The sequence below is a fragment of the Erpetoichthys calabaricus genome, chromosome 8 (assembly GCF_900747795.2).
Source record: "Erpetoichthys calabaricus chromosome 8, fErpCal1.3, whole genome shotgun sequence".
In the NCBI taxonomy this organism is placed as follows: Eukaryota; Metazoa; Chordata; class Cladistia; order Polypteriformes; family Polypteridae; genus Erpetoichthys; species Erpetoichthys calabaricus.
The window spans coordinates 91,220,465-91,243,485 of record NC_041401.2 but is presented as its reverse complement, the minus strand read 5'-3'; the positions used below and the strand labels follow the sequence as shown (position 1 = coordinate 91,243,485).

General features: G+C 36.6%; 1 protein-coding gene across 10 annotated transcripts in view; it reads left to right on the top strand.

The window, feature by feature from the left end:
• The window catches only part of msi2b (musashi RNA-binding protein 2b), a 632,499-nt gene that overhangs the window by 517,895 nt on the left and 91,583 nt on the right, over nt 1–23,021 (top strand). For all 10 annotated transcript variants that reach the window (XM_051931155.1, XM_051931152.1, XM_051931154.1 and 7 more), the window contains exon 9: nt 21,863–21,977. In XM_051931155.1, the coding sequence (XP_051787115.1) occupies nt 21,863–21,977 (115 nt within the window). The remainder of the gene's footprint in view (nt 1–21,862; nt 21,978–23,021) is intronic.

The window sequence follows — 23,021 nt, the reverse complement described above, 5'->3', positions numbered from 1 at the left end:
TGTTAGTAATGTAGTAGTTTCTTTGTAATAGTTGTTTTATAGAATTTAACTTGCTTTGAAAATGTCTGCTAAATAAAAATTATAATGAGGATTAAACACATTCAGTTACTTCATTTGTGAGACACAAATAGGCTCACAGTGCTTTAATTCATACAAATGAGAAGACTGTCGTCATCAACTCTTCTGGTCCCTTGGACCAAAAAGCTTCTTAGCTGTGGAAAAATAAAATGACTGAATTTAGTGTTTTTAAGCAATCATGGGCGACTTTGTCTGGGAGTAGTGCAAGCATTACAAGCAGGGCTCAATGTGTCTGGTCCTACGTTTCTTTTGATTGTGTCATTTTGTATGCACAGAGAATTCAGTTTTGGGGATAGGCTATGTTTTCAAACATCCTTTCATTTGAATACAGCTCACTGTCCTAACAAGTATTTCCTCACCCTGCCATCAGTTCTAGATTAAAGATAAGACAGTCATGCAGATTCTTTCCTTTTATGGGGTGCCCCCTGCATGGGGTCTTGATGGATCTTGTATTTAAATAATAGTGGTCCGAATAATGCTAGAATTTTTTCCTTTTGATTTTTGTTCTTGCCGTGGCCATCATCATCATTATCATAATACTAATGTATGTGATAATTAATAATAGTAATAATAATAATAAAAAAGATTAATGCTCAAAATCATTAACCTTTGTTAAAAATAACCATATATATAATTTTTTTAATAAACTATTCAATCCCTATTTTCTGTCTAATTTGACAACCCTAGTTGGTACATGAAATTGGCCTATGTACAGTATGTACTAATCTCAGAATCATATGCTGCTGTTTTTCTCTACATACATGAAACAATCAATAGACTAATTTACTTTATAAAGAAGAAGTTTTTCTTCAGCAAAATGGTGATACCCTTTTAGCATGTTTGCTTTGTTCCTTTTATTCCAATGAATTAGTCAGTACATGAGCACACAAAAACATGTGAGACTATATCATCTATAAGGCTTCTGCTTCCCGTACTTCTCCGAAGGGACAGTATAGCTTAGCAAATAAAATCGTTCATTGGCAGTACAAAAGAAAAACACAAACTCTCACAACCTCATACAGCAAACGTTGTACTCAGTGTGTCAAATACCCCGTGGTTATCAGAGGGTCTGGTAGTGCTGCAGTGCTGGATGAACACTAATCTTATTCTGGTTCTGTGGAATGTATGATGAATTTGTTGTGGAAAAATGTATCATATGGGATATGTATATCTTAAGCAAATAAATTGCATCATACATAAATATGTAAAAAAAAAAGCCACATCACCTTCTGCTTCAGACAAGCATCACACAGAACAGCCAATTTCTATAACACATGCACCTTAAACACTGTGTGTGCAATGATGAAGAGGCTCTTTTATCATGCAGATTAATGTAATCTGTACCATGAACTAGTTCGCTACAGCGCCAGTCTGCCATGGACCAGTGCTTTTCCTGAATTCATATTTCAGCATATTCACCCCCAAAAAAGAAAGACCGAGGCACTCTCTAAATAATGGTTGACTACTATCGCTTCCCGGTTCCTCCCTGTGTGGATAGCGCTTTGAGTACTGAGAAAAGCGCTATATAAATGTAATGAATTAATAATATTATTATTTTGATTATTATTATACTATAGCAATAGCAACACTGTATCCTAAGAGCCTGGCAAGTAGGGATGCACTGATCCCACTTTTTCTCTCCTGATACAATTCTGACACCGAGTACCAGTACACATTTATCTTGTGCTTTTTAAAATCTTTACAGTTCACTGTGTGAAACTGATTGGGATCATTCTTTTGTGTCTAAAGCGAAAAGAGGTTGTAACTACACTCTATAGAAGAATGAAAAACAAATACATAAGGTAAGAAATAAATGGAGAAAAACTTCAGTTTCAAGTAGGCTACGAGATAATGATGCAAAATAAGTAGCACTTGTGATTTAAACCTTTCAGTTCAACAATAAATGAATAAAATCTACAAATTCAAAGAAAACAGTAATTACAACTATATGCAATACAACTGCATTCAAAGTGCAGACCTTCTTATACAAAACAAAGTGGTAAAATATAAACATAGCTTTTAAAATAGGCTAGAAATTGCAGTTAGTGCTACAATAGTTAAATGTCACTTTCATAAAAACCTATCATTCAGAATAAATAGAAATTTTACCTCACATATTCAGTAATGTCGCTGAATAAAAAATAGATATAGAGAAATTAAGTCAAAAAGTATATAGACATTACAACACAATAACGTACAATGTTTTTACCATAAAAATAAAAAATGTACATCAAACTTCAAGAAATAAGTAAAATTTCATTCATAGATGAATATCCCAAAGCAGTTCTGTAAAAGTATAAAACAGTTTTGAACAAATGAACTATCTACTCTGTTTTCTCACTAAAAGAGGGCTTGAAGTAACTTGCTTCATGATTTTGCCTGCCTGAATTATAGTGGCGTCATGACATACAGGAAGATGAGTGACACAACCAGTTTGAATGCTCTTGTAAAAGACTTACAGTATGTGGGACTTGCAAGCCACACACGTGACACAGGTAGTTGTGTACATAATAATTATAATAATAGTACATTTACCACATTGTATTCATAAAAAATTTAAAGGTGTCATGGGAATAAAAACACAGAATAATGTCTAATAAAAATACTGGATACAAAATAATTAAACGCTAAATTAAAGGTAAATACAGGAAACACAAAACTCCAAATTAGAATATTGAACAATAAACCAGAATAACATACAAAATAAAGAAATACTATGGGAAACAAATAACCTAATTCATGATACCCTGTGTCATACTGATCACCCGGACACTGTTATGAAAAAACCATGTTTTGTTCTTGGACCAGGGGTTTTAATGGTTCTCCTCTCCCCTTTTCATACTATTTTGAGATTTTGTTACTAGGCCTCACTGAGACCTACTTTTTTCGAGTGAAAACTTGAGTTCTATAAGCTGGCATCTCATAACTTGAAGGTTCTTTAGACCGTTAACAAGATGGGGATTTTGGTTACCTTATTGAAGAAATACCTGTTACTCACTTTGATATGAAAATACATTGTAGAGTCCATGACAACCGTAAGTTAAAATACATTTGCCAACAAAGAAAATATCCTATCATGTAATTGCGGCCCAGAGATGTAAGGTATATGCATTGCATAGGCAAACCTCTGGTTTTTTGTCATTTAGTTAAAGCCTCTTTGTTGAAACAAACGTGATCAGTTATCAAGAGCTGAAGTGGAGGCCAACATCCCCCTGCCCAACTGCTGGCACCATTCTTACCGACACTCAGATTACTCTGTGATCTGTAAATAAAGATCAGCTCAAAGTAGAATAACATGTAAGGGCTCTTCCAATAGCTGATGGGCAGAGTTTCATAAGTCTTATTGGATAATGTCCTGCACGTCACTTGGATATGAAAACAGGCACTTGAATATGCAACTGATGAAAGCTCATTTGCATACTCTCACAATAAAAGTTCTTTACCAATTAAGTACTATGACATACAGAGATAAGCGTACATTCATTCAAGAGGTAAACTTTCACCCATTTTACTAGATAAATGCTTGTCCTATGAAATAAAGACAATCTTGGTTAATTTCTGCCACCCACTGTTACCGTCACTAAGTATCAATGAGACCAAGGTAAGCAAAAACATCTGCATTTGACACTTATGAAAGGTCACCAGCATCTTTCTCCAATTTGCCCAAGTCTTGTCAAAGGCAGTCATCCCCATCTTTGCCAGACAGTCTACCACAACTCAAGCATCTAGTCCTGCCATGTGAAGCACTGTCATCTGGTTGCTACAGTATTTTCTTGCTAACCCTGTAATGGGCACTGAGTGATTAATAACAACATAACACCCTGCGTTTTTTTTTGTGTTTGTTTTGTATTCCTCACAACTTCTTTCTTCTTACTAGCTTAGTCCTGAAGTTGCCATTCACAAAGAAAAGGCCTTTCACATACTGTGCATTACTGGTGATTTTCTCTGACTATTATCAGGCTGCTATAAGCAATATTGTAAAACTGTTTTAATGTAAGGTGCCACAGTTTTATTACATCTAAGCAAAACCAACCATGTTAGATGTAGCTTGCACTCAAATATGTGCAGTACATTAGCCATAATGATGTGAGAGAACTGCTGCTGTTCTTTTACTACAATTTTGTAGATAGTTTCCATTGTTTGGCGAGTATAACAATCTTTTATGTTATTATTGATATTATTGTGTTATGTATAATGGTGTGAAGGATTTAGTGTGCATTCTGTATCCCCCGCTCAAGTCGTGTTCCAAAAGCAATATGCAAATAGATCAGGTTAATGTTTTATTACTGAAAGACAGACTATTTCAGAGATCATGCTTTCGAGAGTTGATTATTATACCATTCTTCATATACAAGACAAATGTCAAAAGGTATGCCATTCGATTAAAGTATCCGTATTAATATACAAAAATCAAAAATTCACCAATGAAAAATAAAAATGTACTGCACAGACTAAGCAAATGAATGACAGGGCTTTGGCAAAAATGAGAATATATGTGTTATAAGTTCCACTGAAGGGAAGTTTTTGAGTTGCTATTTAGTTTACTCTTACAAAATCACCTGGAGTTGGCAGGAGCTAACATTTCTTAGTGACACAAAAAGTAATGAGTGGGTTAAAGTTCAGGGTCCAAAACTCAATGAGCAGTAGTCTGGAGAGGTTTCATTATACCATAACAGTACAAATCTGCACGATTTTTTTTCCTATAGAAGTCCGCTTCCCTTGGCAGTAAAATGGCTTGCAGTCATATTTAATTAGCTTGTTATTGAAGGGAAAGAGAGCACTTGTGTATTGGTTAGGACTGCTGCCTCAAAAGTTTTCACATTTTCCTACTTTCCATGAGAGTTATAACTGGTTAATGTAGATTTGCCCCAACTTTCCAAAGATATGCATATTAGGTAGATAGAACTTTAACTGTCTCCAGGGTGAAATTTGACGCACTATGGTCTGAACACACACCAGAATGACTAAAAATGAAGAAAATTTAAAAGAAAGAAAACTTCTAAATTGACAGTCACCATCACAGGTAAGGCATTAAACAGGTACACTGTCATTAATATAAAGGAGGCCCAGTAGTGTTTCCTGATACACTTCTGTTGAAAGTCCTCACTGTTAGTGTGTCAGAGAGACGATGTGCAGCATTGTTCATAATGGCGCTCAGTTTTGCTTTACTTCTCTCCTTTGCTATAATCTCCAGGGTGTCCAGAGTGCGTCCCATAACTGAGCCAGCTCTTTTACTTAGATTTTTAATTCTGTGGACCTATGTTGAAGTGACGTTAGTCGCCCGCCACACCACAGCATAGAAAATCTCACTGGTTATCACAGAGTTATAGAAGATGTGAAGGATATGACTTCCCACTTTAAAGGAACGCAGTGTCCTAAGAATACAGAGCCTGCTCTGCCCTTTCTTATATAGTCCCTCTGTGTTACCAGACCAGTCCAACTGTCTTTGATATAGACCACCTCTACATCCACTCTGTGAATAGTGACCAGACACAGAGGCTTTTTGGTGCAACGAAAGTCAATAACCAGTTCCTTGGTTTTGCTGATGTTCAGATGCAGACAATTATTTATGCACCAAGAAACAAATTTCTCCAGCTGTCACTTATACTCTGTCTCATCCCCCTTGTCAGTACACTCCATTAGTGCAGAATCATCTGAGAATCTCTGCAAGTGACATGTCCTGGTGTTATATTTATAGTCGGAGTTGTACAGCGTGAAGAGTAAAGGAGACAGGATTGTTCCATGTGCTGCTCCAGTGTTGCTCACATCCGTATCAGAGTCACAACGTTTGAGCCTCACAAACTGGTCTACCTGACCTGCCTTATAGTCCATTATCCGGGACACCATAGGCTCATCCACCTGCATATCTCTGAGATTACCACTTAACAGGGATTCCTGGATGGTATTGGAGACACTGGAGGGATCAAAAAACATAATCCTCACAGTGTTGAAAGCTTTGTCCAATTCAGAATAAGCCTTATGGAACAGACAAATAATTGCATCCTCCACTCCAGTCATTGTCTGATGGGCAAGCTGCAATGGGTCCATGTGGTCTACCATAAGAGGATTCATATTCTTAAAAGTCTTCATTGTGTGAGACATTAGTTTATTTATTAAGCAATCTAAAATCTAAACTTGCCCAGCATGACTTGAGTATGCCCAATGATGTACTGTCATCCAGTCTTGTAATACTGTACTACTAGGACGGTTTCCAGCTCCTTATGATCACAGACATGCAAAATTGAATGAATCAATTGTAATTACTGTATGTGTGTAAATTCACCAGATGTGACACATGCAAGTATGTCTCTTTTTCAGGAATACCATAGATTTGTTTGACTTGCAGTATGTGGCCTAGTATATGCCACAACATGAAACTATCTTTACACATATCCCATGGTCAAAAATCCTTTGCAAAAGCATTTAAGCTCTGTTGAAACCAGGAGCTCAAGCATGACAAACAGAGTTAATGGCTTTAGAAAGTACAGACAGACCCTAACAGATTTTAAAACTGAAACTGAAATTTAAAAACAAATAGCTGTTTATGGTGCTTACTAATAAAATATACCACAATATGAAATGGTGCTTTAATGCAAAACCATCCATCCATCCTCTTGCGCTTATCCGAGGTTGGGTCGCGGGGGCAGCAGCTTGAGCAGAGATGCCCAGACTTCCCTCTCCCCAGCCACTTCTTCTAGCTCTCCCGGGGGAATCCCAAGGCGTTCCCAGGCCAGCCGTGAGACATAGTCCCTCCAGCGTGTCCTGGGTCTTCCCTGGGGCCTCCTCCCAGTTAGACGTGCCCAGAACACCTCACCAGGGAGGCGACCAGGAGGCATCCTGATCAGATGCCCGATCACCTTATCTGGCTCTACTCTGAGCCCCTCCTGGATGACTAAGCTTCTCACCCTATCTTTAAGGGAAAGCCCAGACACCCTGCGGAGAAAACTCATTTCAGCCGCTTGTATTCGCGATCTCTTTCTTTCAGTCACTACCCATAGCTCATGACCATAGGTGAGGGTAGGAACATAGATTGACTGGTAAATTGAGAGCTTTGCTTTATGGCTCAGAATGCAAAACCAAGTAAAAAAATAAGACCTGTTCACAACTGTAGTCCTGAATTTCAAACATCACTGGGGCAAAAGAAATACACACACAAAAACACACATCTGGTGGATTTGTCAGCATCCAATATAATAAAACACATAGGCAAGAGATTAGCATATATATATATATATATATATATATATATATATATATATATAAACATTTATTTTGTAGTTAATTTAGTTTTCTTTAATTGTCGGTACCAAAATAATAGCAGTGGAGTGTTGTACCGTGTCAGCCATAGATTGATACAGGAGAAAGTTGGGTGAAATGGATAGATTACAAATGCAACCTTTCCAGCTGCCTCGAAAGCTTGCATCCAATACTAAAAATAAGTCCGATTTTTAGTGTGCAGGGCAAACAAAAGAGCATGTTTAGTTGGTAGTTCATATAACCCATATTAAAGCTGCAGTAATGTACAACTGTAAACCTGTAAGAAGAATACATTGAATGAAACAGTGATTCAATGAGTTGTTTTATTTCATCACTTATCACACAAAAGGTTTATACATTCTGTACAAAGCAAACAAAATGCATGCAGGCTTGTCCGCGCTCTTTACAGTAGGACAGTTCAACTGGCAGTCTGAGACATATTTATTTTTGCTACACAGAATGCCAACATTACTTTAAATGATTGGCACACAAAATATAAAAGTTTGTTTGAAATTCACTTTACACTTAATATGGGCAAAATGCAGTGCAACAAACAAATTAAAAACTGAAAAGGAAGTGGAGGTGAATGAAAATAGAGAATCAACTGCTTCTGATTTCCTCCAGGTGGTCACTTAGTAAATACTTAGTTAAAAAAAAAAAAAGAAAAACTATTGCAACATTAAAAAAGGACAGTATTTTTGATATGCCTAGTATTATAAATAACTAAACTGAAGTAATCTAATTAATTAAAGCTGCAATCCAACCTTTGTAACAAGTCCATCAAAGTATTATTAAGAAAATGTGTACAAAATCTTTTTTATTTTTTAAAATATTTTCATTGTTCCTCTCATGGGAAAATGCTGGATTAAATTGAAATTTAACAGTCACATTTAACAAAATAAACCTCGCCATAAATCTTTCTCATCGAATCCTTATTTATGAGCCCGAATGTCATTACTCCTTGAACCCAATATGCGGCTTTTAAGGCAGAGCTTGGGTAGGCACTCATAGGCTAACACTGAAGGGGTTTCCATGAATCATTATGAGTGCCACATTTTTGGATTGCGTTTGCACTTCCTCTTAGACCAGGGTTTCTTAAACGATGAGTTGCTGTTGTTGGGTCACGAGTCACTGTTGTATTTAAAGACAAAGGTTTTCAAAGTGTGTTGTGGAGGGTCACTGAGTTGATTAAGCAATCAACATTGCTCTGAAATTCATACCTGATTAATCTCTTATGATTGTCCATGTTTCACCAAGGAGCAAATCAACATCCCCCCAAAACAAAGGTTTGACGTTCCAAGACAAATGTCCATGGGGTGGTTGTTGGGGTAGTTTAAGAAATGCATGTGGCATTAAATGATCTGGGGATGCCACCACAATAATTTGTAAATTGTGAACATCCCACCTGTGATGAATCCTCTTCAAACACACTTTATGGAACTTAAGTTAAAAAAAAAAATACATATGGACAGATTTTGTTAAGGTAGTGATTTTCACCTTGTCCTTTTAATATCAAGGCTTAAGTATTGTCTGAAACTAATGATGCTATCACATCCCTCTAGCCAAAACTAGGAATATATTAATAATATAGTTTTATTGCATATGTCACATTTTACAAATATTATCCATTAAATTTTGAATTTTCCAGAACATCTCATTTTGATGCCTAAGTAACATGAAGCCTTTGCCTGTGCAACAGAGTTTGACATGTTGAAGAAACCAGAAGACCGCTTTACATGATTTAGTCACAAATGCACTTGAATGTATTGACTATTTGAGCAAACTTCCAATTTTGAACATAATGTTCAAGCATTCAGTAAGCTCTGCTTAATATTTTTTTGTTGTCGTATTTTTAAACAACAAAAAGCAACAGAAAACCGTTATGTTGTTTCTCTTTGATTTTTTTTTTCATATGGAATCTTTTTAAAGCTGTTAAAGTTAGCAGACTTACCTTGTTTATCTTTCATTCTATAAGAGAAAGCAACTGATAAAAAGACTAATTTGGCACATGTGTAGGTCGCTTTAAGGTGACGCTTCACAGTAAACAATTTTGGTCAAAGTTCACTTACTTTGCCACTATCTGTTACTTCAGTAAAAGCCAATTGTAGACTGATGACAGAACACTGTTTCCCTTGGTAACAGACTTGACTAAAACAGTATTTTATATTTTTTAATATTGTAGTGTAAGACAATTTTTAAAAATTGTCTCTGAGCGATATGAAACAATTGATATTTTAGCAAAGTTTAAGTAACCTTATAAAGTATCAAACCCCAAAGTGTGATCATTTTAAGGAACATATGCTAAGATTGGCGACTTCATACTGTCAGTGTAGTTTGTCATGGACTGGCATCCTATCCAGTTGATCACCCTCCTTATACCTGATGTGGCCTTGCAAGATGGATGGATGTATTAGAGTATGCAGTTCCTTATGAAACTAATTGAGTCTTCTAGTGAAGTAACAAGAAGACATAAAATCTCTTTAAGACAGTAGCATTTATCGCTGCGTTTGTCAAAATGCGTCATGGTACGGCAGCCCTCATCTTTTAGATATTTAGATGTCATTTGTTATTAAAGAATGAAATTTATTGTGGTGGTATTATATTTTTAAAAAGGGCTACATAGTTCTAAATAGTGAAGCTGAATAGTAGTGCTGTCTATGGGAACATGTCTTGCTTAACACTGATTGAAGCAACCGGAATATGTTCTTGAGGACTTTAATATTTAGTGAAGAAAGGACGATAAAGCAGGTGTATTTTTGTGACAGCGGAAGCTAAAAGGTTACTCAGATCTTTATAATTTAATTCTTATCCTGAAATTAAATTAAACAGCCATCCATCCACCTATCCATTTTCTGAATGTAATTTGTCCATTAAACGGTCTCAGGTGAATGAAACATTAAATTCTGAAAACAACAATTCTGTTGCTGGACATGTTTTCTCTGATGAATCCTCAGAATTAAAGGACGCCTTGGTGTTTCAAACAGCCCAAGCAAATATTTCCCTTTTCATTGTAATTGTTATTTTAGTTTTTTTCCATGGCTTACAAAATAATTCCTTAAGTCAGTAATCAGTTTTGATTAATAAGATAAACAAACTAATTGTACCAGTCCACCATTTCTGGTTCTGAACATTTGCAATTTCCTCCGTGTTACATTTTGAGAAGCTGTGAATTTGTACTTGGCATGCATTTGTTACTGTAGGTATTGCCCCAATTGAAGCATTTTGCACTTTTCATTTTGCTTGTTTTTTCTTTAGAGATTTTTTTTTATATTTACATAAAGTTCAAGAAATAACCTATTGCATGTTTTTATGGTGGAGCCAGAGAAGGTACAGTACCATTAAAGTAAATCCTCCTAGATGTATAGGAAGGTTTGACCGTTAAATCATTATTTTAAATATTCTGCTGCCAATGACCATTTTCTAACTTTTAGAATAGATTGCTGTCAGCTGTCTGATAGCAAGGAAGGGCAAAAGATTCAAGGTTCAATCTCGGCTGGTAAGAAGAGAAGGTTTACTCACCTGTAAATCAGTTTCTTCCTGCTTGGATAAACCTCACATCTCAATTCCCACCTTCCTACCCCACATTAATTCGATTTTCTCAAACAGACAGTGACAGAGTGTGGGAAGCATATATAATGGCAGACTTGACCATGGAAAAGGAATGCTGGAATTTAGCACCTGAGAAAAGTCCATAGACGCATGTTACTACTCACATCTCCTGTCAGCTGTCTAAGAGCCAAGATGACAAGGATCTCTGAGTGCATAAAAATACACTTCAGGCTTGATAGGCAAACAATGCAACAGCAAGAAAGAACACATGCACTGTATGCAGCAGCAGTGATGTGGGCTCAGTTAGCACTTGGCACATTAACAGATGCATACACAACATGACAACTATGACCTCCCAAACATTTGTAAACCACTGGAAATGGCCTCACGATGCACTGCTGTCTGCATCATCCACACCCAAAGGAATATTTTGGTAGATGATGAAATGTTCAGTCCAGGCCTGTGAAAAAGATGGCATTATTCACCACTAACAAAGTGTCCTGCAGACTAGAATTACTTTGGATTATTTTGCACCAAAACAAGTCTTACAAAAGTACCTCAAATATTGGTAACAGTGACCACTGCCAAATATGAGGGTGTTTTAAAACATTTTTGGTTTGTTTGGTATTTTTTTTTTTGTAACTAAATATTAGAATATGCAAATTCCATCAGATTTTATAATAGATGGAGTCAATTGAGAGCACACCATCAAATTGGCAGTGACAGAATGAGGGAAGTGAGGTATGTACTCTATAACATGGAGTTGGACTATTTAAGGGGGATGCGGTGCCATGCCACCTGACAAAAGTCTACAAGTGCATACTCGTGTTCCACATATCTTGAAACTAGGAAATGCTGCTCATGCAAGGTTTAGGCTAAGCTAGCAAGAATTCTTTGTTCATAGTTATAGGAGGACATGCTTCATTGTAAATTTAAAAATGATATAATGATTAATTTTCTTTGTTGTCACTTTTGTTATATTTACACAAAATAGTGGTACCTATGCAAACTGCTGCTAGATGGTTAATAGCTGCAGCATATAACATTCAGCTCACACAGACCACCTCCACTACAATAGCTTACTGTATCTTCTTTCCATATGGTGTTGAGATCAAGAGCCCACACTGAAACAGCATGTTGCCGCACCCACCACCTCAGGATACCAAATTAGGACCCAAGTGCAGCTGTGCAACGAGGTTTTCAAATGAATGCCTCTGCGTTGCAGGAGAAATTCTTGGTATGTAATATACTTACGTACTGTCGAACTGATGCTTTTAAGGAAAATGTGGTTAGACTGAACAGGAAAGCAATGTGGAAACAAGTAAAAAGGCTGATAAAGGATTATGAAATTGTGATCCCTCGATTGCCCCAGCTGGTGTAACATCTATGAACCCGGGTCATCGATAGTCATAGACCAAGATGGACTAGGCAATAAGGACACAAAACAGCAAGAGATGCAAAGTGCATCTCATTTTTTAATCTCACTGTTCAGAAAGTGCAGTGCCGAATTCTTCAAATAAATAAATGAATACTCCAAAAAACCAGTGCTGTGTCAAGAAGTTCAAAAAGTTAAAATGCTTGATAAAAAAGGTCCAAATCGTTAAAATTCAGTAATGCAATGTAATACTGAATCAGGTATACTTTTAAGTTCACACTCTTCAAGCTCGGCACGTCTTCCTCTCTCATCTCACCAGCTCACCCTTCTTGTCTTGTCAGCTGGCAGAGATGGCAGCAGCTGCCTTCCCTTTCCAAGATGCTTGAATCGGAACCTCCATCATCCTGCCACCTATCTGTGGGCCACCAGGGCCCCTTGAGCCGTTGATCACTCCCTGCCGTTCCTTGTTGCTCGTCAATCACGAAATGCCCCTAGAGTACCACTCCCCTCGTTCCCTCATGGGGCCACTGACCACCTGTCTTTTCCCAATTCTGTCTTTCTTGCTTTCTTCCTCTCACCATTCCTCCTCCCTAACCCATACCGGCTACCTTTCTGCCTTCCTGCTTGGTGCTCTAATTACTACCCACAGAGTGCTGATGTGGAACAGCTGAGCTGATTGCCGTTTCGCACATTACAAGCAGTCACATCACCTTCACACCAAACATCCCATGGCTGTCCAGTTCCACAGCCACGCATGCACCCCCAGAGAGGCCCAGACACACAATTTTATTTTAAACAACCTGGCACTGCCATAGACCCCTTACATGCAGGACAAATGTTTATGCAAAATGTTCCTTTTACATTTTTCCAACAGTGCCCCTGTGTTTCTGTTGAACTCATTTTAAAGTGGCAGCCTGCATCCACTGTGCTAATTCCTTTTAAAATTTTAAAAACTTCAATTATGTCACCTCTTAATCTTCTTTTGCTTAAAACTAAAAAGGTTCAGCTCGTTCAATGTCTCTTCATACTGTAGCTTATACCTCTTAATCCCGTAATCAGTCTCATTGCTCTTCTCTTTACTTTTCTGTTACTGCTGAGTCCTTTTTTTATTTATTAAAAATAGTTGGTAAAAACAAGATTTTAGACGCTAATGAAATCTTTGTTCCTTTGGTCCTGCTACTGTCCTCATGGTTATACCCCAAATAACTGCATGAGCTGGTTTAATTATCCTTCCTTGAAGCTTTATAGTTTCCATACAGCTGGAGTTGACAAATACTTCAAAATGTTCAGTAAGAAAGATCAAGAGCCATAGAGCAAGCAAAGTGATGGATTGTTAATACCTGTTGAGACCAGACATTTGTTAAACTGCAGACATATGGTTACCAGTAGCTCAAAGACTCCAGAAAAATGACACTCATCACTTTGTTTACGTTCACACATGTTTTTGACTGAGTGGGTCTCAGTAATGATGTTCATCACACTACACAATGGAATTCATCCCCTTATTATAGTGCCTTATTAAAATACCATTGAGCAGCACAAAACATCAAAATAAGTTGCATCTGGCCACATTATATATAGGAAGCAGATCCATTATGGGCATTTCTCTAGATTTTTATATTTTTTCTAAAAAAAAACTCTATTCTGAGTGTAATGTGCTGTACTGTTCATATGTATGTAATTGAGACTATTCATATGTTGCAAATCCACAAAAGCTTCTGCTGAAAGAAGATATATAGAAGTACCTTTATCCCCCCTCTATTAGTTTTATACAATTACATTTACGAAAGTAAAGTACAGAAAAAACAAGCATAGAATAAGTAAAAGAGTATTTTATATTCAAATTCAGTTTCAGCACCATCCCCAACTCAATATTTAGGGCTGTAAAATCAGATAACACTTTATATGAGTGTCACTTCAGGGTACTGAAGCACATAGAGGGGTAAAAGATACTCTTAATAAAGAAATTAATCTTCATTTGTAATATTTAAATGATGCAGCTGTAAAGATTTGATGACATCATGTGAAAAAAGTGAGCACTAGCATTACATCAGTGCTTAGAGGGCAGAAATCTGCCACTATAGTGAAATATCTTGTTCAGTCATTGAGCTGCATCCCTTAATTTTAAAACTGTTGTCTGAAAATTAAAACGTGATGTGCCAAAAACTAACCTAAGCTGAGTACTGTTACGGCTCTCCAGGCTAACATAGTGGGATGAGGTCATGTTCTAGTGGTAACTCTCAGAAGTGAAGAAATGCATTAACTGCTTGCACGGACTCTCTTATTGTTACATATCCATTGAGACGGAAAGTGAAAATGATTCATCTGTATATATATGAAGATACACATTCATCTTTAAAACTAAAATATTACATAATTGTCTATTGTAAAGGCCGTAGCACCTTTTTTCTAACATTTGAGCTAATTGATTAATTGAATATACAAATATGTGTATACACACTGTACTTCATAAAATTGTACATAATATAACATTCTGAAATTCTTATATTCATAAACTTACTTAAAATTTTATTTCAAAGTATTGTTTTCAGTAATACTTTCTTATTTTTCTGTAGGGCTACTTTTGCATTATAGAAAAGGTCTAAAGCATATATGATGCAATCTGCATTTTTACTTCTGTCTTTTCATGACTGTTGCCCACATTTGCTGAGTACCTCTTTTAAAAATTAAAATATAAATTGTTTGCAGGGTTAAATGTTTTGTACAGCAAGTTGTTCCAGTATGTTCCGTGGAGCCATTTAAGGAGAATATTTCCTTACCTGACACTAGATGGCAATGTAATTTTATAGTAAATTTCAAATATCTAAAATAAAAAAAAATGTTCTTTATTATGTGAATTTATTAAACCATATAAAATGTTCTTTTATTAGAAATCTGTGAAGACCTAGGTAATCCAGTAGTAAAAGTTTATGTCTGGCAGTTTTCACTCTTAGCAGTGTGTGGAGTTGGGAAGATGGCCTGTCATCACATGCAGTTGCTGACACACATCACTACATATTCCTCCATTTGTTGTCTGCCAGGGCCTGTTTTCATCAGCCATAAATACTCAAAATCACAATATCCAACCTCTAAAAATAATCTGAAAATGTTTAAACATGTATTTGAATTGATTTGATACGGATGTGAAATAGAAATTATATTTACCAGATGGGTCCTCTTCTGGACAGTGGAGCTAAAGACATTTATAATTTTTATATTAGTTGTATACTATTTACACACAACACAGTTTGCAGCAGCCATATGGCTTATTTGGGTCTTTAAATTTCTCACTTGTGTGGTTTGTTGGATGCTATAAAACAGCACAGAGTTGCAGGTTTTTAGAGCTGCAGCTTTTCAACGGTTAAAAATTTTATATATTAGAATTAACAGAAACAAAACTGAAGCTATTTGACCTTGGTAATTTGATGTGATTGGGTAGAAATAGATGAAATGACCTACATTTCTGTATTACTGTATATGAATGCATTCCGAAGCAATCTGTGTCCTTTGTAACAATTATTTTAGTTCATAAACTAAGATAGGTGCAGTGCTGCCTTCCAGTCCCGGAGGTTTAATTTTGGCCCAGCTTCAAAGTCTTTGGAGTTTCTGGTGAAATTCCTTTAGATATTTAGTTTTTTTACATTCCAGTTACACGCGTTTTAACTTAATTGACCGTTATGACCAAGTCTTGGTATTCAATGTGAGTCTTCTGTGATAGATTAACATTGGTTTCTGACTTGTGAGTGACGCAGTTCACTGCAGAACTGAAAAGTAGACAGCAGGAAAAAAACAGTCGAGCAAACGAAATTAAGCGACAGTCACATCTGAACGTTCATTCTGGCTTCAAAACCTTATAAAGCTCAGCGTTATAAATTCCTGATGTGTGTCTAGGAAGCTCATTCATTTCTAGAGGCAGATAAAGACTTTCATGTACTACACCATTCTTTACGCATTCTTTATTCATTCACTTTAATATGTCTCATTTTACTGTTTACCGCTATTTCTACAGATTTTTTTCTCTAAGTACAGTAGGTTGGTTTAGCATTTTATAAAATAGGGATTAATTATGGCTTTAAACTTGTTGCTCCACTTGTGAGTTTACTATAAGTGTTACCATGATTTTCCTGTATAGTAACATGCTTCCACTTCCATGATTCCTTCAAGGGCAAAAACAAAATCTGATGTTCTAAGACCCCCTTCCCTTTTCTTTGCAAGTCTTATTTTTTAAGATTGTGTTTTAATAGAATTTGTTAAAGGAAAAAATCTAATTCAAACAATCCATTTCTAAATAAATGTGTAAATAATTCCCTAAACCCAGAAAACTTTACCTTCCATAAATGTCTTTCTTGTTTCAATTTACTTATGTATTTTGTTATCTGAACATATACTCAACACGAGCCATCTCCTTGATTCCTGGCTGTGGTATTGTGCTTTCAGAATTTGCAAGTCATCCCCATTTTCTTAAAGGTTTTGTCCCATAGTTTAATAAAGTTCGTTCTATCTATCTATCTATCTATCTATCTATCTATCTATCTATCTATCTATCTATCTATCTATCTATCTATCTATCTATCTATCTATCTATCTATCTATCTATCATAGAAGCATTTATAGTTAGGGTGATCTCATCAATGTTACACTGGCACACTCTCTTGTTGGTTGGCTACCCTATGCCCAGATACTGCTGGTACAGAAGCTCCCTATAAATGTAAAATGGATTCCGATGGCTTCACTAAATGAGTTATTGGACATATACTGTCAGTAATAAATATTTAAAGCTGTTTAAATTTGTTACTGTATAGACTGACCACAATTGCAGCTGAGGCACTATACTAAAATTATAAATGAAGGTTATATGCAACAATAAGTGCACTCTATGTTAATTGTCACTCATTGATGCCAAAGACGACGTTCATCAGATAGTGACCAGCCTTGAGCAGGCCTCTCTCTTTCTCCACTTTCCCTGCAAGCATTTTATATGGGCTTATAATAAACTACATTTATGTTTTGAAGGCGCAAAATGCTTCTGGCAGCATTTTTGTGGGTGAATATAGATTTCTGGGAGAGCAGAAATAGCTGCAAGGGCATCAATAAGGGGCTTCAAGTCTCAGATGCAATTTAATTCCAGATGCTGTGAATTATGCTTCGCTGTTAAGTTATGGACTTTTTGCCTTTCAGGAATAAGAGAAGCATTTTTCTCTGTTTCACCCTGGTAGCTAGGCAAAGCAGGAAGGATGTTTTACTGTGAGACATGTCAGCAAAATATACTGCATGTGTGATATTGTCTCTTTCTAGAGGACAGCTCTGGCGCCCACTTGTATATGAGTGTGTGTTTTAGTTAATACAAAACCCGCTTCTAATATGGCATAATCCAGTTCAGGCTAGAATGGGCCCAGAGCCTGCCTCGGCAGCTTTTAAAAGAGGAATACAATTGGGATGCTTATAAACTAGTAATTTTGTTTTAAGTAGTAAATTTTTAGGTTATTACAGTGAAGATGGAGGCAGTAAGGGATAACTTCATCATACTGCTTCATAAACATCACTACACACTGTACCTCTTTTGGCCCAAGTGTACATTTGTTTTGTTCAGTTCTTAAAAACAGTAGCTAATGAACAAGGTCAAGTATTAATATCATCTTGACTGAGCTCATGTCCATGTATCACACAGTTGAAAGTGGATGCAGCTCTTTCAACTAAAATTCTTTATCATCCAGTTCAGGATTGCGGGATTTACTGCCTCAGAAAAGCACAACAAACAGTATGAATATCTCAGACTTTTCATTATGAGTATAGAAATTGACATACGAGTTGTAGTCAGATCAAGACATACTGTAAGATGCCTAAACGTGCCTCTGTTTAAGAGATTAGTTGCAATGGAAACTAGGACTGACCTGAATAGCCCTGCTCCACTTTTTTGTCCACAAACAAATGGTTAGTTCTTTTGCTTCTCCCCTCACAAAAGGGCCTGTGAGCTACTAGGATAAGTCAGTTCACCTGTTCACCTCACTGTTAAACTCTGCTCAGCAAACCGTGAAATTAACAAAGACGCTCAGTCAAAATGTTGTTCCCTTAAAATGAGTTTGTAGCGACAGATGATTTTCTGATTGTTTGAACTTGCTTCTAATTTAAGATTAGCGGGATCTTCTGAAGTGTGTCTGCAGCAAGTTGTTGTTTGTAGTAGTTTAATTTTAATTAGACTTTTAGCAGCTACCACTCCCTTGAGGAAGCAAAAATCACCTGCAGTCTTTTATCTGCAAGTTGATTAACTTTGTGGAAACTCTGCATTTGATTTTTGTAGACCTAATCATACTGTAAAAGTTCACTTTGTTTTTTATAATCTTTGATCTTGATTATGTCATTGGTAGCTCTGATGTAAATCTGCAGATGGACTTTGCCATTATTCTCTAGTACTACTTGTCTAGTAAATGCCTTGAGAGCCTAACAAGTCCACCTCTTTGTTTGCCCCCTGCTCTTCTTTGCCCATCTTCTTAGTTTTCCCCTGCGTCACTTTTCCTCTCACTTAGCTGCCCTCATTTAAACAACTAGCAACCACAGAACAGCTCTTCTGCCAGGTGTGAATTGTGTGTACATTTAACCTTCAATGTCTGAGAATTAGAAATTAATACAAGTCTGCAAATGTTTTCCCTGCAATTATGGGCAGAACCCTGGTGATTTCTTTCAGGCCACTTTCAGGAAGTCAGTGGCATAGACATGATTCTGAAATACAGTAATTTTCACATTAGTTAACATTTTCTGCCTAGATACTTCTAGTTAAATCAGATTAAAATGAACATGGCATAAACAATCCAACTTCTGTTGTCCACTTACTAGTGCCTGTTCTTCAGATTAAAATATTTAGCTTCCACCATGGTGAAGGAGCCAACGGTTAATTCGTTACACTTGGCTGTTACTTGATTCCAGTAAAATTACACCGATTAGGCAAGATTTGATGCCTACTATCTGAGCCACTATAGTACATTTAAATGCTTTTTGTCTCAGTGTTAATAAAATTTTAAAATACTGTGAGTCCTTGTTACTTAGAAGTAAAGCCTTCAGCACAGGTCTTAAATATCTTTGCAGGCTTGCATCAAACTAAAAAATAAAGCACAGGTCCTCAGATATCAGGGTGGTGGAATTAAAAGAGCATGCAGCAAAGACTAATGAACCCCACAGTTCAACATTTCTAGAACTCTTCTCCATAGGAGATTAATCCCCCTTTTACTCCCCACTGAAAGCCTTGACATTCACCAAGCAAGCTCAGCCATAGTCCTGCACAGCCCTTCTCAGTCATTTTGAGGCAACTTCAAACAGTTGTTTCATCTGCTTTTACAAAACCATGTGACCGGCACCATTCAAAGTAGGTGACAGCCTAGTCACTCACTAGGCTGCTTTTAAAGCTGTGCTTTGTGTGGCTTCAGGGCAAACATCTCATATACAGAATGGTATTTGAGCACAGCAGAAGTCCACCTTAGTCAAGATGCAAAGAAGCCCCATCTCACCATCCGATTAGTCTTGGGCCAGTGTTCTCCGGAGCAGCATGTGAGCCTCCTGTTGAGATCTTATTCTTGTATCCATAAGTACAAGTTATATCCTGATTTTTCACATTTCTTCCCAGTGACTGCTGGCTATGTTAGAACAGATGATGATTTAGTTTATATGCCTACAATGCTCCTTACTACATAAAATCAGAGTTTGCTAATGAAGATGCTACAATAATTTTCCATGGGGCATAGAACTAAATTTGAAAGTTGATTGTAAGGAATAATTATTTAATATAATAATTAATTACAATAAGGAATTATTTAATGTTATTTAACCTGCTGGTATGGTACAGTACCTGCAAGTGCTACACTCAGTCCAAAGTACTCTTGACTAATTTGGTCACCTGCTGTTTCTATAACTACCGCGTTTAGTTCATCTTAAAGTTTAATTTAATTAACTTCTTTTTTTTTTTAAAGCTTTGATTCAAAGAAATATAAACAACCCTTGTAGAAAGATAAATGTAGGTACAATTTATTACAAGTTTGCAAACTGTTCATTTATCCATATCAGTGCAGTTGTATCATATGCTTTCTTTTATAATGACTCTTTGATGATAACGATGATGATAAAGTGGGCAGAGGTAACAAACAGATGCATTGATTGCTGTATATAAACCTACAATTATTTAGTTTTTTGTCTGTCCACAACAGTTACTGTGTCCCGCCAGCAGGTGGTGCACCCCATTAGCTGTACGATGTACAGTACATTGGATTCCTAGTCGGATGATCAATGTTTTTACACTGTGTCTTTACACCTGTGCATGGCTATGTGCACGTTTGTATGTATAAAGTTTTATTGTGAAAATCTTAAAAGGAAATTGATGTGAGGAACGAGAATGCAGTACATTGCTTTTGCAGCTTGTGCTATGGATAACATTTCTCTCAGTTATGGGAAAGGCTAAAAATAAGATCCTGTTTTATCTGGATGAGCAATTCATCTGGCATTTAGTTAGAATTAATTTGCATCTCATTCTGATCTTCTGTTCCTGCAGCAAGTGTCTGTTATTCCCTGTGTTATTCAGTATCCATTAGACACAGCTAATATTCAGTATATATTTATATATGTAACAGGACAGAATGCGTCAAGGGAGTCGCAACTTTAAAATTGTGTGTTTGTTATACAAAATAAGGCATGCAAGGGAGGGAATCACAAATGAGAACTCAAAGTACAAAAGATATGACTAAATAAGAGAACTGCTGTCTCTCTGGGTGTACAGGAACAGATTAGAATTCCCATTCTCCTTGGTGTGGTAGATCATCCACTTGCCCACCTATCAAGTACCATATTGCAGAACTGCCTCTCACCCCTGTCTGTCCTGCTGTCTGTCAGCCCCAGCTTCCATTCCTCCTTCCAGTGAGCCTTTACTGCAGCTCTCCCCTCTCACACAGACTAAACTTGCACTCTGACAGGAGGCGCCATTAAACTACCTCCCAGGGTCAGTTCTTTCCAGGCTTCATAATCACTTCTGTGGTCAGGGTGAGATTTTCTTTGGCTACAAAAACTAAAACTACTTCTCGCACACCTGCTGGCTCTACATTTTGGAGGTTGTGGTTGAGCCTGGTCTCAGTGGCAGCAACTCTAGTCCCTTTTGCACATTCCCATAAAGCAGCAGCACAGTTGCACTTTCTCAACTTGGGGACCATGTGCACACTCCCAGCAGCTGACGACTACTGGCTTCTTGCCAGCTCTCCATTATCTTTTTTTTCCCCTTTCTAGATAGAGGGTCAATTTTTTCATTGAAATGTTTAGTTTCCTTAGGAAATCAGCTTGTTAGTCACTCTTAGTAATTATAAGCGAGCAAAACTGATATGTCATGCAAAACATAAACATCACTGCAAATGCGAAATTGCAGTCTACGCCAATGGCTTTTCTACTTCTTTGAAAACCCATTTAATCAAAACCCTTGAAGTGAAAATAATTGCTCAGCACTTATGGATCAAGCAAAAGCATAATCAATATTCAGTGTCCTGCTTAATGATAGTGACACACTGCTTGTTCAGTGCATTTTAAAGGTATTTGTCTGTCACATTTAAAATATATATTTTGTTATTTACAAAACAGGTAGAATGTAAGAAGGCTCAGCCAAAAGAAGTGATGTTTCCCCCAGGAACGAGGGGGCGGGCAAGGGGTCTCCCCTACACCATGGACGCCTTCATGTTGGGAATGGGAATGTTGAGTAAGTACTTACTCCTTACTTTCTTTCAAAAATGTCTGTATTTGCCAAATTCAAATTCTACACAGAAATGCATTTAGCTTCTATATTTTGTGTCTGTATGCTGCACATATATTAAATGCTGATAGCAAAAAAAATACTTAAGTGGGATGGGGTGGAGAACTCAATTACACAGATATTTTCATAGTGTAAAATGCATACATTGTCCAATTGTATTTTAAAAAGAAAAAAAATAAAGCTGGAAAAAAGTACAGTACTGTTGCAACCCCAACAAGTGCACAGTAGGTATACAAGGATGACGTTAAGTGGCAGAAGTGCTGCATGAACATTTGTCTTTGAGATCGGTTTTGATTGAACATGGCTTCTTTACATTTAAAGAATTTTCACTTGTTGTTCAATGTGGATAGCGCTTTGAGTACTGAGAAAAGCGCTATATAAATGTAATCAATTATTATTATTAATGTTTATGGGCTCTGTTTTTTTTGTCCAGATAACTGCAGTGAAAATGTTTTTGTATACTTTTTAGTATGCCTTCTTCATGAAGTATTTTTTATTTCAAGATAAATGTACGAATGAAATTTACATTTGTACTTTAGCATAGACTCATTTTGTCTTGGCCATATCAATTACCTATTTAATTCTCTGCTTAATTCTCATTGTACTTTATTATTTAGGTTAATCAGACTGTTGTAAAAAAATAAAAATATTATTCACTTTTACATTTAAAAAAAATTCCCCCAGGTTTTAGAAAATATTGGCATCTTTTAAGCAACATTTTCTGGTGAGTCAGTAACAATTTTCTTCAAGATCAATTTCAAATAAAGCCTAACCTGCATGTGTGTAATTCTTGAAGAAATATTTAGTGCAAACTTTTCAGGTTACATTTGGATAAGAACAGGTGGAGTACAGTCAAGAGCAAAGTGTTTCTGAACAAAACGGAACCAAGTCTCTTGCTCTGCAGAACTAAATATGTTTTGACAGTGGAGTTTGCTGTAGATTTGACAAGAACAAGACAAGCACAGAGACACACAGGGTGTTTTTCAGCGA